The 17,461-nt window shown below is 38.1% G+C and overlaps 1 protein-coding gene across 8 annotated transcripts; it reads left to right on the top strand.

Moving 5' to 3' along the window:
* The first annotated feature begins 213 nt into the window (after positions 1-213).
* On the top strand, positions 214-17,229 carry tbc1d14 (TBC1 domain family, member 14). Of its 8 annotated transcripts, XM_079463907.1 has the most exons (18): positions 260-276; positions 362-529; positions 820-920; positions 1,342-1,383; positions 2,233-2,911; positions 3,186-3,312; positions 9,224-9,339; positions 9,438-9,520; positions 9,753-9,870; positions 9,951-10,057; positions 10,940-11,026; positions 11,338-11,432; positions 11,514-11,585; positions 13,605-13,733; positions 13,876-13,985; positions 14,231-14,304; positions 14,389-14,489; positions 14,683-17,229. In XM_079463907.1, exons 3-18 carry the CDS (start codon positions 860-862, stop codon positions 14,737-14,739), a joined length of 2,058 nt encoding a protein of 685 aa, XP_079320033.1. In that variant the 5' UTR covers positions 260-276; positions 362-529; positions 820-859; the 3' UTR covers positions 14,740-17,229. The 8 variants fall into 8 exon arrangements, with proteins under 8 accessions (XP_079320034.1, XP_079320029.1, XP_079320033.1 ...); XM_079463908.1 differs by lacking the exon at positions 1,342-1,383 and having other exon boundaries at positions 214-276; positions 2,224-2,911; XM_079463902.1 differs by having other exon boundaries at positions 14,231-14,489.
* Positions 17,230-17,461: the final 232 nt, after the last annotated feature.

The raw sequence follows: 17,461 nt of genomic DNA, 5'->3' as shown, positions 1-17,461 counted from the left end.
ATAACGTGTGGTAATGCCAGTGGTAAAATACGCTACTTCTGTAAACGAAGGGAGCTTTTATCAGCCCAGTGCAGGTTTGTTGGGTTTTTAACGTTAGTTACTATAACAACAGTCTACTGATACCGTCAACGCATAGCCAAACTTCCTGGCCATGTTCACCTTTCTCCATTAGCGTCAATCCATAAGCGATCAAATAAGCTGTTTACTGTAGACAGTGGCGTTGAATAAAACAGGAGCGTTTCAGTTCTGTCGCGCTCAATGCGCGGTGTCGACAAGGTCACTTCCTGATTTACTGACAGTCGGTAGTATGTCCTTAGACTTTCAAACAAGCTCAGCTCATCTGCCTCTCTTTAAATTACAGCGTTTTGTGTGATCAACTCGCTGCGCAATCGCTACAGGTGGATTCAAGGATAGTTTCCCCACTTTCTTTGAGAGACGAGGCAACACTTGACGCAGGTGAATTCATCGACGTTCGTTCTCCTGGCAGCGGCGAGGATGTATTAAAATGGCGGTGGCAGCATCAGAACAGGTAACGTTAAGATACTTTTCGCGAGCAAACATCGAGGCGCTATCTTGAATCGTGTGAAGAAGATTGACCGTAGTTTAGTTGCAGTCACGTACGTGTAACGTAGTAGAACACTTGGGAACGGCGAGTCAAGTTGACGGAGGGACGGGAAAAAGTTGTACGTAAGTTAAGTTAATAGCGTAGATCATATAGGAAATGCAGATGTGCGTTTAACACGGGATTGTGTCATATAGAGGTGACGGATGCGTGCGTATAACGTTGTGTGAATTAGTTTGGCGTGTTGTGTTTTGGAGGGTCGGGACTAGTGATGGCCACTACACCTGCAGCAAGAACATGGCAGAACCAGTCCAACACAGGACCAATGAAAACAACACAGACTGGCAACACAATGACGGTGAGTTAGATATAATATACATTCAACAGGTACTGGTGTACTCACTTTCTCAACTCTGTCTCTGTATGGTCTTGGGTGCTGAATTAATAGCTGCATTAAAATGATTACGTTGATGTTGTATAATGGTGGAGTCTTTATATATGCAATAAAACCATTAAACATTTAGTATTTTAGATTTCTGAACATTTAGCAGTGTACAAACTACGTGGCGCTCTACTAACGTAACCTTTTGAACAGAAGTTCACACCCTGTGAGATCATGTCCATCACATTTTATTTGTTATATTTCCCCTAATTAAATTAGACAATATCATCTAAATCATATTTGCCCAATTAAACAACGTAAACTATTTTTGAATTTAAGAAATGTATACAATTTTATTTATGTAGCACTTTTCACAATGTGCATTGTTCCAAAGCAGCCGTGCAGGGGAAAATAAGAAAAACTGAAAAACACAAACAAGGTAAAACGCAGCACAGTACACGGTGTTTATAGAACAAGTTAAATTATTCTAGTAAATAATATCTAATAAATGGAGTCTCCCGGTGGTTTATTTAGCATATTTTGCACGAAGTGAAACCTTTGCTAACAAATGTATGGGCTGAGTCACACCGCTTTTTGCTGTGTTGTTTATGGGCATTCATTGTTGCTCTATCAAAGTTTTTCTGGTTTGTCACATTTATTTTTAACAGAAAGCTCCATGGCTATAGTGATAAGTGTTCAAAACTAAATGATTGGCGTTTACAGTTGCAGGTTTTTTTTGCAGAAGGTGATAGGTGAACACCTCATGTGCCTTTATTGAACTCTGTTCACTTAAGAGAAGAAGAACCTGTAGAGCTTGTATTATTCATTGCCTCTCCCATCTATATCAGTTACAATAAGTCATGTTACTCTGTATATCATAGTGAGCTAATGCTGCTCTATTCTTTAATATTGATGCCTTATGTGAATTGTGATATGATCAAGACCTCTGCCCCAACCATTCTCCCTCTATCTTTAGCAATACAACTAAAGAAAGATATAAGTTGTTGTGTTGTTTTGTTGAGGGTCAAAACGCTGTTTAAATGCCAAGCATTTCTTTTGACTCTTTCGCAAATCACTTGGTCCACCGTGTGAAACGGATGCCGTTTTTGCCCTGTAGACAATTTCTGCTATTGTCTATAAAGAATACTATAAATTTATAAGTGAATTATTTAAAAAACATTAATAAAAATATTGTGTATAAGAATTTTGAATGACTGTATGCTTGTAAATAATATAATTTTCCTCATTTCTAATCTCAGTTTGTAATGTACTTCTCTAGGTTCTCAAGTGTCTTCATTCAGTGGCTCAACATTCGATCAGTGTTTACAGAATACCTCCAAGCCTCTCAACCAAAACCATCTCAACCATCATATACTCTTAGAATCTCAGCCACAACCTCTTAACTGCAAACCCTTTAATGGCCAATGTGATGACGACTGCAGTAGTTTGGCCTCTCAGGATTCTGGTATCCCCACACTTGAGATCAACCCACCGGAGCACGCCCATGCACGAGTGACCACTGCTCAAATGTTGGTTCCTCCTCTCCATGATGATAATCCAGCTACACTAAACTTGGATGTATCAGACAATTCCATACTCAAATCCTCCACCTTCCCGCGCTGCGACTTTGACTCTGTACGGCTTTATAGCGCTGGTGGTCTCGGCAGTGCGACGGGCAGGAGTGCTTTGAACCGCAGTGATGATATTTCTGTGGGCAGCGTGTCCAGTTTGAGTACTGAGTTTTCTGCAACTTTGTCAGTCAGTAATGAGGACTTTTTAGACTTCATGGTTACATCCGAGTCCAGTGCTGTCGTTTCATTTGAGAATGATGATGTTGTGCATCGTTCGAACAACTTACCCTATAATGATCTACCTGTAAGCAGTCCACAACGACAACATGGAGGATTGTCAACATCACATGAAGACAGGACGAAAAGACTAGGGCCACTTGCCAGCTTCTTCCAGAGGTTAATATTTCATTGCACTTGGTTTGCTTTTTTTTCATTTGTGGATTTTTTTTGTTTGTTGATCTTTTAATCATGTTTTATCACATGCCACATTCTTTGTTAATTATCTGCTTTCATCATATAGTCTTATCATGTCTTCAGTCATAGTGTATCTGTTATTCTTCAGATACGGAGTTCACATTGTATCAGAAATAATAAAGCTAACTGAAGCAGTTTTGTCTCAACAGAATTAGCCCTTTCCTTAATGCTTTTATTTCATTTGTATATTTGTAAGGAGTCTTTTTACTAAGAGGATGAAGGACACTGGTGCACTTGAAGGTCAGAGGGAGCCTGGATGGAAGCTGTTTGGCAAAGTTCCACTTAAAGAAGGTCCCCCTAAAGACCCCAGTAGAATACAAAAGGTACGTTCACTTGTTCACATTATATGAGACCAGACTGTGACGTACTGTACTGTACTTAACTGTACTAGAGGTTAAGCCAACTGTAAAATAAAGTTTCTGAATTCAGTGCTTTTTTTTTACTGGGTTGCTTTGATACTATGCCAAAGAAATGGTCTACTCACTCTTCATTGATCATGGCTCATCTGTTGTTTATGTCACATGAATGGAATCTTGCTGGTCTGGCAAGTACAGGAATAATCTGGATTTATTTAATGAACAAGATTAATTGTGCTAGTTCTAGGGTTGTCAAACCATTAATTATGGTTAATCGCATCCAGAATAAAAGTTTGTTTTTACATAATATATGTCTGTGTACTGTGCATATTCATTTTGTGTTTATAAACACTTACACATACTGTACATGTGGCCTAATGGTTGGAGCGTTGGGCTTGTGATCAGAAGGTTGCCGGTTCTAATCACTAATCTTTGGATAAAAGCGTCTGCCAAATGAATAAATGTAAATTTAAATGTTTATAATATTTTTTATTTTTCTTAAATATATGCATGCATGTATGTGTATGGTTTTATAAATACAACATTGATATGCACAGTACACAGACATACATTAATTAAACACAAACCTTTATTCTGTATACAATTAATTGTGATTAATCGTTTGACAGCCCTAGTTATTTCATCTTATGTTCATGTCGTGTACTATTATGCTCAACCTGCATGGAGAGGTATAACAGTCATGCAAAGTACTGTATATTGTAGTTTGTATAAAGAAAAGCTTACTGAAAAACACAAAAAATGTCAGTACAAATATTTACTAAAATATGCATTGTACATAATACAGTTTGAGTCCCAAGCAGTGTCGTGTTTTTATCGATTATTGTTTTCCAATAGTTGAGCAGTTTGACAGAAAATATTTACGAAAGTAATCTGTAAAGGGTTTTCCGTTTCGGGCTACTGTAGAATCAACATGGCAAATTCCATGTAAGGGTACCTGCAGTGTATGTAGCATACCTGCAAACTAGTCGCTTTTTGGCAAAATTTCTTTTCTGTGGAGGGGTCTTCGGCATTTACTCTTGAGCGTCTGAAACGTCTTTGGTCCAGCAGCTGGATTCATTTGCCCAACCAGAATCAAGATTCTTTTATTTTTCTGGTCCTTGGGCCAATCAGACTCAGAATAGTCTTTTTTTGGTCCTTGGGCCAACCAGAATCAAGATAACAGCATTGTCGTCTTTTGGTCCTTGGGCCAACCAGAATCAAGATAACAGCATTGTCTTCTTTTGGTCCTTGGGCCTACCAGAATTACGCCTTCTAAACGTCTTGCTTGCACCTGTGAAAAGCATTGCTGAAAGGGACGAATGCAAGGCGTTGATAACTCTTTTACGCATCCAGTTTGTATTAGGAAAGACTTTTACGTCTTAGGACAAATAAAGATCATTTTAGATTTTTAATTACACCATGGAGCATTGGGATTGCGAGAGGAGAGCAATGTATTTATTTTTTATGAAAATCTCAAATTCGATAAAAATCCATATTTTTCACTTTTCCTGTAGCTCAAAATGATTGTAATGTGATTAGTTGCTGCTCCATAGGTGTCATGTGGTGCACTTGAAAAAAGATTTTACAGGCCAAAAGGACAACACCCCACCCACCGACGTATGGCTGTCACCTTGTTTCATATTTTTGCAGGTAGAAATAGCTAATTCGAAGGTAGTAAAAACATAACGCCTCGTTATTTAAGGTCTTTATACATCTCTGAACACATAGTTATGTTTATTATATTGCACTTCTATATTGAATTCTCCTTAATTTTATACTCCACCTTTATCCTTCAGAATTCTAATGGTTAAAGGTGGAGTATAAAATTAAGGAGAATCTATTGACAGAAGTGCAATACAATAAACATAACTATGTCTTCAGAGGTGTATAAAGACCTTAAATATACAGAAAAATAGACACATCACAAAATGTCACTTCAATAACTCGCAAATAAAAGTTATTATTATAAACGGAACCATTGCTTCCTTTAAGCACAAAACAAAAACCAATAGTAGTACAAGATAGTTATGTTCATTTCCTTTTTTTTGATATTATTGTTATTGTATGAATCAATGAAATTGCTTCTTTACATTAAGCTTCCATGTTGTTTCTAGCGTACTGAAACAACACAAGCCAACAATGTGCTTTAGGTAATTTGAAACCCACTATGTCAGCCTCCCCGCATCCATCTACGTTTCACCCACGTTCAGTTCCAGCCTTTATCTTTCTTTTTGTTCTCTGCTGTTGTAATGGAAGATTGAGGGATTGGGTGACAGGTTTAGAGTTTCTGGTTTATTTAGACTCATTGGAAGAGATGACTTAAGCTGAACACAACACTACGCACTGCTTTTTTATATTATTTACACATTGCAATATTCTACTATTTGTACGATTTTAATCAAACAAACCTGTGAGATTATCTTCCAGCATGTTTATATTAATTATTTATATCCAAGCTCACAAAAACTGCTGTTTCCCAATGGCACACAGGCCAAATAATACATCATTTCTTTCTACGTACACAACCCAGACATACACAGCCGAACACAGAGTTCACCGATCACACGAGACCGCAGTGCTGGGATACTCTAGCTCCTGTTTGCTGGAATAGATTAGGATGGCTGACTGAAAATCAAGTATCCTCTCTCAACACTGTGATGAGGTTGCATGCTCACGCACGCACATAGGTACACAGCAGGTGCAGGGGAAAAGATCTGATCCTCTGCATCTCTCTGATGTAGGGCCTCCCGGTTTGGTGCGGGTTTTCTGGGAGGGAATAACAGAGAGAGAGCAAGATAAAGCAGTGTCAGGTAACTTAGCCAGGGTGAGACAGCAATAACAGCAGAGAGGAGAGGAGAGCAGAGGAGAGGAAAACCGTAGTATCATGCTACTGTTACTCAGGGTGTGTCCCATACTCGTGTTTTGCATCTGCTACCGTGCCTTGCATTTTTGTCTGCAAGTTACTTAGACTTGTACATGTGGAGAATGATAAAGCGTGGTGTTGGAAACACTGGACTCTGAATGTCTCAACAGCACTGCAGCGTTCATGGTGAGTTCAGATTGAATGTCTTTGACTTTTCATTTGACTTTGGATGTAAAAGGAGGGAGTTGAGGATGAGCTGGAAGTGGAAATGAGAAAACTGGTGAAAAGGAAATGACGCGGAGAGAGATTTTAGCCTTTGGGTTTCTGTGTGTGGGTCTGTTGCTAAATTACATCGTCATCTGGTTTGTGGGTCAACGCTTGGTTAGTGGGTTTTAAAAATGACTTAGACTCTTAAGATTAGATAAGGAATGAAAGTTTATGTCCTTCTATTGTGTTGTAAGCTTATAGTTGAAATGTGTGTCAACTTTTTGTGTGATAGAGTGCAGTCAGGGGCAGGTTCAATATTTGCAGTGGGTACGGAAGTATTCAGACCCCCTTACATTTTTCACTCTTTGTTATATTGCAACAATTTTCTAAAATAATTTGTTCATTTTTTTTCTCATTAATGTACACACAGCACCCCATATTGACATAAAAACACAGAATTGTTGACATTTTTGCGGATTTATTAAAAAAGAAATACTGAAATATCACATGGTCCTAAGTATTCAGACCCTTTCTCAGTATTTAGTAGAAGCACCCTTTTAATCTAATACAGCCATGAGTCTTTTTGGGAAAGATGCAACAAGTTTTTCACACCTGGATTTGGGGATCCTCTGCCATTCCTCCTAGCAGACCCTCTCCAGTTCTGTCAGGTTGGATGGTAAACGTTGGTGGACAGCCATTTTCAGGTTTTGCCAGAGATGCTCAATTGGGTTTAAGTCGGGGCTCTGGCTGGGCCATTCAAGAACAGTCACGGAGTTGTTGTGAAGCCACTCCTTCGTTATTTTAGCTGTGTGCTTAGTTTCATTGTCTTGACGGAAGGAGAACCATCGACCCAGTCTGAGGTCTTGAGCACTCTGGAGAAGGTTTTCGTAAAGGATATCCCTGTACTTGGCCCCATTCATCTTTCCCTCAATTGCAACCAGATCAACCCACAGCATGATGCTTCCACCACCATGCTTCACTGTTGGGACTTTATTGGACAGGTGATGAGCAGTCCCTGGTTTTCTCCACACACACCGCTTAGAATTAAGGCCAAAAAGTTCTATCTTGGTCTCATCAGACCAGAGAATCTAATTTCTCACCATCTTGGAGTCCTTCAGGTGTTTTTAGCAAACTCCACGCGGGCTATCATGTGTCTTGCACTTAGGAGAGGCTTCCGTTGGGCCGCCCTGCCATAAAGCCCCGACTGGTGGAGGGCTGCAGTGATGGTTGACTTTCAACAACTTTCTCCCATCTCCCGACTGCATCTCTGGAGCTCAGCCACAGTGATCTTTGGGTTCTTCTTTACCTCTCACCAAGCCTCTTCGCCCCCGATAGCTCAGTTTGAGAACCCTTCCTAGAGCTGGCCGTCCCAAACGTCTTCCATTTTAGGATTATGGAGGCCACTGTGCTCTTAGGAACCTTAAGTGCAGCAGAATTGTTTTGTAACCTTGGCCAGATCTGTGCCTTGCCACAATTCTGTCAGGCAGTTCCTTTGACCTCATGCTTCTCATTTGCTCTGACATGCACTGTGAGCTGTAAGGTCTTATATAGACAGGTGTGTGGCTTTCCTTATCAAGTCCATTCAGTATAATCAAACACAGCTGGACTCAAATGAAGGTGTAGAACCATCTCAAGGATGATCAGAAGAAATGGACAGCACCTGAGTTAAATATATGAGTGTCACAGTGAGTGTCAATCACAACTTGATTTTAGCCTATGGCTGCAATATAACAAAGAGTGAAAAATTTAAAGGGGTCTGAATACTTTCCGTACCCACTGTATATCACTATGGTCACTGAAGGAAAGTGCTTTCTGAAATATCTTCTTTTGTGTTCTTTAGAAGAAAATCAATCCATTCAGGATTGAAATGACAGGAGGGTGACTAAGTGATGAAAATGACAATTCTGTCATCATTTAAAGTACTATGCCTCTGCATTAAGGGTGAAGTTCACCCAAAGATATAAATTCTTTCAATATTTATTCAACCTCACGTCATTTCAAACCTGCATGACTTCGTCTGTAAAATACAAGGAACATTTGAGAATAACATTATACCCCATTTACTTCCATTGCATGGAAAACAATTGAAACATTTCTCAAAATATCTTCAGTCATATACAAGTTTTCAACAACATGAAATTATTTATGCACTGGAAGTGTTACATTTATGGGTATCAATTCCTTTTTTAAGCTATTTCCGGCGTGTGCACATATCCTGCATGTGATAAGTTCAGTGGTGTAACTAGGATTCTGTGGTTGCAGAAACAGCTCCTACAAACCCTTAAATGAAGGAATTAAGAAATAGAATGTTGTAAAATTTGTATTTTGCCTAAGCTCAAAATGCTCTTCTTTTCACAAACTATGAGAACTAAATAATGTGAGCGCATTTTATTGCTGTGCGTTTTTTTTTGCACAGTGATGTCAGATATATGCATCATTGCTTGCTGTATGTATTGCGGCTGCTATGCTCCACTCTGTGTCCTTGAGCGTGTCACTGCATCAGCAGCTTTCTACTTACATTAACACAGTACACAGCAGAGTAGTTGACGGTAGCGTGATAAAGAGACAATTTATGATTCAATGATTTGTACAGTTAATTAAATGACACAGACCGCTATTATTACAAAACTGAAACGGACAGCTACTAAAACAAAACTGCTGAGAAGAGGGTTTTTTCTGTAGAATTAATCTACAGCTATGCTGTATGTAAAGATTGTAAGATCTGTGTATGGATGGAATTTACTGAACATGAATTTATATTTATGGTTGTGCATAGATTTTATTTATGCATTTATTTATATTTTGCAGGAATATGAAAGGAGTGGAGAAACAGGCAATTCCACGTCTCCCCAGAAGAATGTAAGAAGGAACCTGGATTTTGTGCCACTTTCAACCACAGCGCTTATACTGGAGAACCGGCCAGCGTGAGTCTTTGTCTCATTCGCTATTCATTATCTCTCATCAAACTGCATGAACAATAAATGAGATCCAGGTTGAAAGTGCTCTCCGTGTATGTGTGTAGGAATCTTCCAGCAAAGCCTGAAGAGGAGGCCCAGAAACACAGACAAGAATATGAGGAGATGGTGGCACAGGCCAAGAAGAGAGGTGACTTTCTTTTCATGCTTGTGTATGTGTGGACAGGTGCCTAATATTAATTTTGAATGATTATCTGTCCCCCTCTGACAAGTATTTGTGATACCATTTGTGAATTAAATGGATGAAAAAAAATGAAAATTCTGTCATAATTTACTCGCACTCGTTTTGAGCTGCAGGGGGCGCTGTTGTAAAAGCTATAATCTTATGCTGTCTCATACTTTGTGGTTCTCTTACTTTGAAGAAATGAAAGAAGCCCAGAAGCGGAAGAAACAGCTGGAGGACAGGTGTAAACTAGAGGACAGCATTGGCAATGCTGCTCTCACCTGGAGTCAGGAGATACTACCCAACTGGCAAAGCATGTGAGTCAGTAGGACAACATCAATCACATATCCCTGTCATTCCTTGTCATAAAAATCTAACCTTTTTCTCCTTACTACAGGTTTTCATTGAAGCGCGTGAGGGATTTGTGGTGGCAGGGTCTGCCGCCAAGTGTGAGGGGCAGAGTCTGGAGTCTGGCGACAGGCAATGAACTGAACATCACAGATGGTATGAATGTGTGTGTGTGTGTGTGTGTGTGTGTGTGTGTGTTTATGTGCACAGTCACACAAACCGCATGCATGCTATGTAAACATACAAAAAAAGACTGAATTCCCTTAATTATAAAGTAGCAGATGTAGTTTGGTGTTTTAATTTTAAGTATATCCGGCTTGCAAAGTGCTCTGGTAATAAATAATAGTGGAACTGCATGTTAAGAAAACAGCATTTTAAAGCAAACCCTCAACGTTGTATTAATGTCAGGAAGTAAGTAAACAACGCTGCAGTGATCATGCTTTTGTGGTTATTCACAAGCATCCCTTTGAGAACTCGGCACTGAAAACCCTTTTGCGGTTTTAAATGTTTTTGCAGCTTTCATCTATTGCTACCATGAGTGAGAAAGGAAGTGTTAAGTGTTATTGTAAGTGATACTTGATGAGGCAGACATGGCTAGCTGAGTAATTATAATATCAAAGTAGTTTTGTATCATTGTTTAGAGCTATACATTCTTAGTAAAAACAATGTACTTCTTATGTTTGGTACCCCACAAATAATCTTGTTGATCAAAAACATTTTCAATAACAAATTTGCTTTTTTGAAAGGAAACATGGTTATCTGACTATGCCACCAAGAGCTCTTGTTTCAAAGCAAATTGTGATGTTATATTATCGTTTGTTTGTTTATTCATTGTTTTTGTTTCTTTCGCTGCTGTCCTTCTGAAATGTTCTATCTCTATATTGTGAGCTTTTCGTTTTAAATCGTTATTAGTCACAATTTGTTTGAAAGTGGATTTTGCGAGTATCTTCGAAGGAAAGTGACGATTTGTTATTATTTATTATTCTATATGTACATGTAAATAACACATAATGTTTGCGTGCATGTGTTTTTAAACAGAGCTGTATAACATCTGTTTAGCAAGAGCCAAAGAGAAGTGGAATGCCTTTCTATCTCCAACAGCTACTGCAGAAACGGAGAATGAAGGTTATTATATGCATTTTTTTTCTTTTAAATTAACTATGACTTTCTATGACTGCATGTACATATGATCTAATTGCTTTTTGTGAATATATGGGGGTGTATGTTGCCTGGAATTTTTATTTTTTTAAATGTCAAAACATTGTTCATGTTATTGGGAGATGATGTTCTTAAGCTTGCTGTAATAGATTAGTTGAGTAGATTTAGTTTTGCATGACCTCTGGTTGAAGTTCTACAACTGTAACTAGTTAAATAAAGTAGTAAGTCAGTATAATAAATAGTGGCGTTATTCTTTGTTAATATCTACTTTTTTCCAGATTCTGGCCTGTCTAATGCTGACCGGGAGGCTAGCCTAGAACTGATAAAGTTAGACATTTCCAGAACGTTTCCAAATCTTTGTATATTCCAACAGGTAAAGGGCATTTCAATGTATTTGCTGTTTCTAGTGATGTGGTTTCATGATGCATTCATATCTGCACGTGCTTCTTTTCAGGGTGGCCCGTACCATGATGTATTGCACAGCATTCTGGGAGCTTACACTTGCTATCGTCCCGATGTGGGATATGTAAGACCCCTATCTTATTTACTTGAGTGATGTGTTTAACATTCTCAATAGCATTGCACTGTTCTAGACAGAAAAATCACATCTTTAATCTATCTGTTATCGTCACAATCTAAACTTTTACAAACATTGAGTCATACCAGGAGATTTTAACAGATTAAAAAAGTAAATGACAGCTTTGATGTGTGTAATACAGCTGGTTTGTTACAGTAGAGAGTGATGAACCAGTAGGGTTCCAGATATACAAGTGCATCTCAATGAATTAGAATATCGTGAAAAGGTCATTATTTTTTGTCACTCATTTCAGAAAGTAAGACCCATATATTATATAGATTCATTAAACATAGAGTGAAATATTTCAAGCCTTTATTTCTTGAAATTTTGATGATTATATGTCTTACAGATAATGAAAGCCAAAATTCAGTATCTCAGAAAATTTGAATATTACATAAGATCCATAAAAAAGGATATTTTAAACAGAAATGTAAGGCTTCTGAGAAGTATGTTCATTTCTATGCACTCAATCCTAGGTTGGGCCTCCATTTGCATGAATTACTGCATCAATGCGGCGTGGCATGGAGGCAATCAGCCTGTGGCATTAGTCGGGTGAAATGGAAGCCCGGGCTGCTTTGATAGCGGCCTTCAGGTCATCTCCATTGTTGGGTCTGGTTTCTCTCATCTTCCTCTTGACAATACCCCATAGTTTCTCTGTGGGGTTCAGGTCAGGCGAGTTTGCTGGCCAGTCAAGCACAGTAACACCATGGTCACAGCTTTTGGTACCTTAGGCAGTGTGGGCAGGTGCAGAGTCCTGCTGGAAAATGAAATCGGCATCTCCATAAAGCTTGTCAGCAGAAGGAAGCATTCATTTCTTGGAAGATGGCTGCATTGACTGTGGACCTCAGAAAACACAGTCGACCAAAGTCCTCTTTTCAGATGAAAGTACATTTTGCATTTAATTTGGATAGCAAGGTCCCAGAGTCTGGAGGAAGAGTAGAGAGGCCCAGAATACATGTTGCTTGAAGTCCAGTGTGAAGTTTCCACACTGCCAAAGGTACCAAAAGCTGGTTCAATGACCGTGTTGTTACTGTGCTTGACTGGCCAAGAAACTCGCCCGACCTGAACCATCTATGGGGGATTGTCAAGAGGAAGATCAGAGACACCAGACCCAACAATGGAAATGACCTGAAGGACGCTATCATGGGCTTCTATTTCACCCAACTAATGCCACAGACGTTAATAAATGCCTACATGCCACGTCACATTGATGCATTAATTCATGCAAATGGAGGCCCAACCAGGAATTGAGTGGATGGAAATGAACATACTTTTCAGAAGCCTTACATTTCTGTTTAAAATATAATTTTTTATTGATCTTGTGTAATATTCTAATGTGCTGAGACACTGAATTTTGGGTGTTCATTATCTGTGAGACGTAATCATCAAAATTTCAAGAAATAAAGGCTTGAAATATTTCACTCCATGTGTAATGAACCTATATAATATATGGGTTTTACTTCCTGAAATGAGTGACAAAAATATTGACCTCTTTCACTATATTCTAATTCATTGCACCTGTATATGCTTAAAGTCAGCGATTATTTTTAACCCAAATGTGTAGAAGTTCCACATAGCTACACAACCCTCGTACATCCTGCACACAGACCACTATTTCGATGTGTGGTCAAAGGACGCTGACACAAACACCTCTGCATAGATGCTGGGTGTGAAGATATATACATACAGTATATAACAAGCAGCTGGAAACTGCTATATTTAAACAGCTTTTCCACTATTCTGTTAAAACCCAATCTCACATGATCATTTTGTGCCTCCACGAGCACAGCCACACCCACATAAAATTTAGTAGGAAATTACAGTTATTTCATATTTAACCGAAGTTGTGGTTATTCTTGAGCCATAAAGCAAAATAGGTTGTCATAATAAATAATGCAGAAAAAGGGTGAGTGTTTTGTTTTGTAAATCCCAATAAATAAATGTTTCCCTGTTTGTTTTCATGTATAGGTGCAGGGAATGTCCTTTATTGCAGCGGTGTTGATTCTCAACATGGACACAGCTAATGCCTTCATTGCTTTTGCAAATTTGTTGAACAAGCCTTGTCAAATGGCTTTCTATAGAGTGGACCACAGTCTTGTGAGTTATACAAGCCTCTCTCACACACACACACGCACACACGCGCGCGCGCACACACACACACACACACACACACACACACACAAACACAGTGTTATGTCCATGTTCTCTTCATATTGTCTTTTTTATCTTGCCTTCATAGATGTTGACATACTTTGCAGCATTTGAAGTGTTCTTCGAAGAAAATCTACCAAAGCTATTTACACATTTTAAGAATAACAACCTGTCCTCTGATATTTATTTAATTGACTGGTGAGTAAGCATTTTTACAGTGAGATTAGCTCAATAACTTTGACAATAATTAATTTAATAAAAAATGATATTCCTTCATCAGTTAAAGTTTGCTGTGCAACTAGTTCTCACATATTATTTCCTAAATCAATGCTGTTTATAAGCAAACACTATATTCTGAGGAGAGAAAGCATGTTATAACGCCAATATCATTAGTGGTTCAGACATGTATCTTATTGAGAGTTTGTCTATTTTTGTCTGGGTAGGATCTTTACCTTGTACAGTAAATCCCTTCCACTGGACATTGCGTGTCGTGTATGGGACGTCTTCTGTCGAGATGGTGAGGAGTTTCTCTTCCGTACTGCACTGGGTATCCTGCGTCTTTATGAGGACATTCTCACACGCATGGACTTTATCCACATAGCTCAGTTTCTGACACGTCTGCCTGACTACATCTCTTCTGAGGAACTCTTCTCCAGCATAACCAACATCAACATGAACTGCAAGAACAAGAAATGGGCACAAGTGCGTTGCTTTTCCATATACAGTTTCTTACCTAAACACATGCAAACATATACACTGTAGTATATATTATGACTTATTATATATATTGAGTTAACTATAACACAATACTAAACAAACAGGCAGGCTATAAGATCATATTTTCTGATAGTTTATTGCTTTCACTGCTAACATTTGGGTCTTTGTTTTCCTCCAGGTTCTTCAGACTTTGCAGAAAGGGCAAGATCGGGCCAGTCCACTACTGAAACGCTAATACAACCTAATATTTCAGCTTATAAAGAGGAAATGACTCCTGTATACCTCATCGAAGACTTGCTGGAAATAAACGTCTCATCTATGTCTCCTGTTCTTTTCAGTATAAACTGTTGCTTGGACATAAACTGAGCACACGGGACAGGAACAAAAGCAACATGTCTGTGATTCAGGGTTACTGCGGATGGCAGGTTTGGACTGGAGTTTTTGAGGCTCTCTGTTTAATGTCTGTTTTCTCCCTTTCCATTTTGCTTCTCCATTATAAAAAATGTTTCATTCCACTTTACCATTGTGTTTCCATTTAGGCAAAACAGGATGTGAATTTTTGGCTGTGGTTTTCTTAGTATGTTGTGTTATTTATTGTTTGTTTTCCCATTTTAATGTTCGGACAACAAATTCACTGACTTGAAGATTCCTGACCATCATGCAGAATTCTTTCCAAACGCGTGCAAAGCGTTGAATGTCAGTGAATCCCACTCATTTATTCTACCTCTTGCTATTTAACCTTTCCACAACCCGTTTCTGTCCTCCACATAACACTTGTCTTTGTTCAGAGATTTGAGTGGATACTGAAGGATGTTGGTGTCATTGTGCTATTGTTACAGCATTCTCTTTTTCTCTATTTCTTTTTATAGGAATACGGTATATTGAGCCTCTTAAAACCAAACACGCTGGAGTAATATTAAATAGCTTTGGTGTGGCCGTTACTATAGTCTGACAAAAAACACGAATTACCTAACAGAATGTGGCTTTCACATTTTGAAGTAAAAAAAATACAAATTTGGTTTATGCAGTGGTTAGTGTTGAAAAGAGGGAAGATGAAAGATCACGGTGAAGTACCTTTTAGGAGGTGTTATAGGTTTTTTTCATAAGGCTCATCACACACTGTTTATGCTGGACATCTCACTATGACATAGAATTAGCTTTGCTACACTTTGCAGAGACTTCTTGACATTAATTACTACATTATGTAGGGATTAAAAATATCTGAGAACTGTATGAAATTTGATCTGAAAGATTTGCACAAATACCATGTTATGTATCTTCATAAACTGTCATGTGATTTTTTTTTTAATGTTTTTAAAATATTTGTTTTGTTTTGCATATAAACACCATGCACTAATGCCGCCTAATTTATGGGACCATAATTTTACAGCAATAACTCGTCTCCTTTTCACTCGTCGGTTAGTGTTAGATCTTGTTGATCATCGGTTGGTTTTGACAGCATCTTATCTTTATTATATTAATTTGAATGTATAGTGCAAGTGATGAAATATAAAGAGACCTGTCAAGTTAGTGTCCTCTTAAAGTAAATTGAGAAAGTGTGGTCATTTCGTGTTTGGATGCGTGCCTAAACAATCTATGAGAGCACTGCTCAAAAGATTTGTCAACTTGCAGATGCTGTTTTGTTAATGTTGCGTTTCGATAATTTCAGCATAATGTTGCGAGATTTTAATGCTTTGTTATTGTTATCACGGTTATCGAAGGAAAAGCTTCACTTCCCACCACCACTTTATTTTGTGGTTTAAACCACACTACTGAAATTAGCTGCTTTGCACATGTTATCTTTCGTAACCTCTTCTTTTCTACGTGCTGTTATTTTATGGTTTATTTCTTTATTATTATATAGGAACCCCAGGCCAGGAATATAATGTTGGCTGTAACATTGTCCACTTGATTTTTGCAAGTTCCTTAATAGTTCCTAACTTATGTATTTTAGTGACAGCCACTTTAAATTACTATATTTTATTTATTATGCGTTCTTTGTATTTCGTTTAAGTTTTATTTGCCCTGTGCTCAAAACAAAAAAAAGCAAATAATTTTCAATAATCAACCAACATATAATATTATTAACATAATGGATCTTCTGAATATTCAGTGGTGCATTTGGATCTTATTGGTAAATGCAAAGTGGACTTATGTGTACAATCTGAATCTACATTGTGTTGAACTTTGTTGTGCGTAATCTTCCCAACATAAATAGCCATAAACTTATTTGGCTGTCTGATAAATAAATAAACTGTTGGACATAAGACAGTCCAGATTATAAATGTGGGAATCATGTATAACAGTGCATTGTTGTTCATTTGTTTGTGTGATGAAGTGGATGAAGGAAACATCTGATTAAGGGAGTGGGGCCGTCTATGCTCTGTTAAGGGTGATGCAATGTTTTACATTCATCTGTATGTGCTCTGTATACAGTAAATATGACAGATCAAGTGCGCATGCAACCTTGCACCTGAACCTTTCATATTGAGTAGGCATTGACGCAGCTTGCTATGTTAACATCATTACTTTTGGAGAAGGGCTGATGGGTGACAGGAGAGTTTGTAGCAAAAACATCCAAAAATGATGTGAAATCGCAATGTTCTCTGTTCTCATTTTTTGTGTTTTCTGTATTTGTTGTTTTGTTAAGTGATGCTGCCTTTGTGTCTGTTGTGTCAATATCAATTACTACTGATAAAATAAAATGAAAACGATAAATACTCGTATTTTATTGTTATTCTGTTAAATGTTTATGGTACTTTATCTCATCACTTCATTACACATAGGCTATTATTATGAGTGAGTTTTTACTTTATGGTAAGAGAAACCTGTACGGAGAATCATACAGATGATGATGATGACTATAGTTTAACCAGCAAAAATGTTTCTGTGAAACTTGTGAGCATGTTTTTTTCTATTGGTTTCGATCACAGTGGAACATGTTCTCACCTCTAACC

This window comes from Barbatula barbatula, assembly GCF_947034865.1.
Source record: "Barbatula barbatula genome assembly, chromosome: 1".
Lineage (NCBI taxonomy): Eukaryota > Metazoa > Chordata > Actinopteri > Cypriniformes > Nemacheilidae > Barbatula > Barbatula barbatula.
This window is presented reverse-complemented; position numbering and strand designations above follow the sequence as displayed.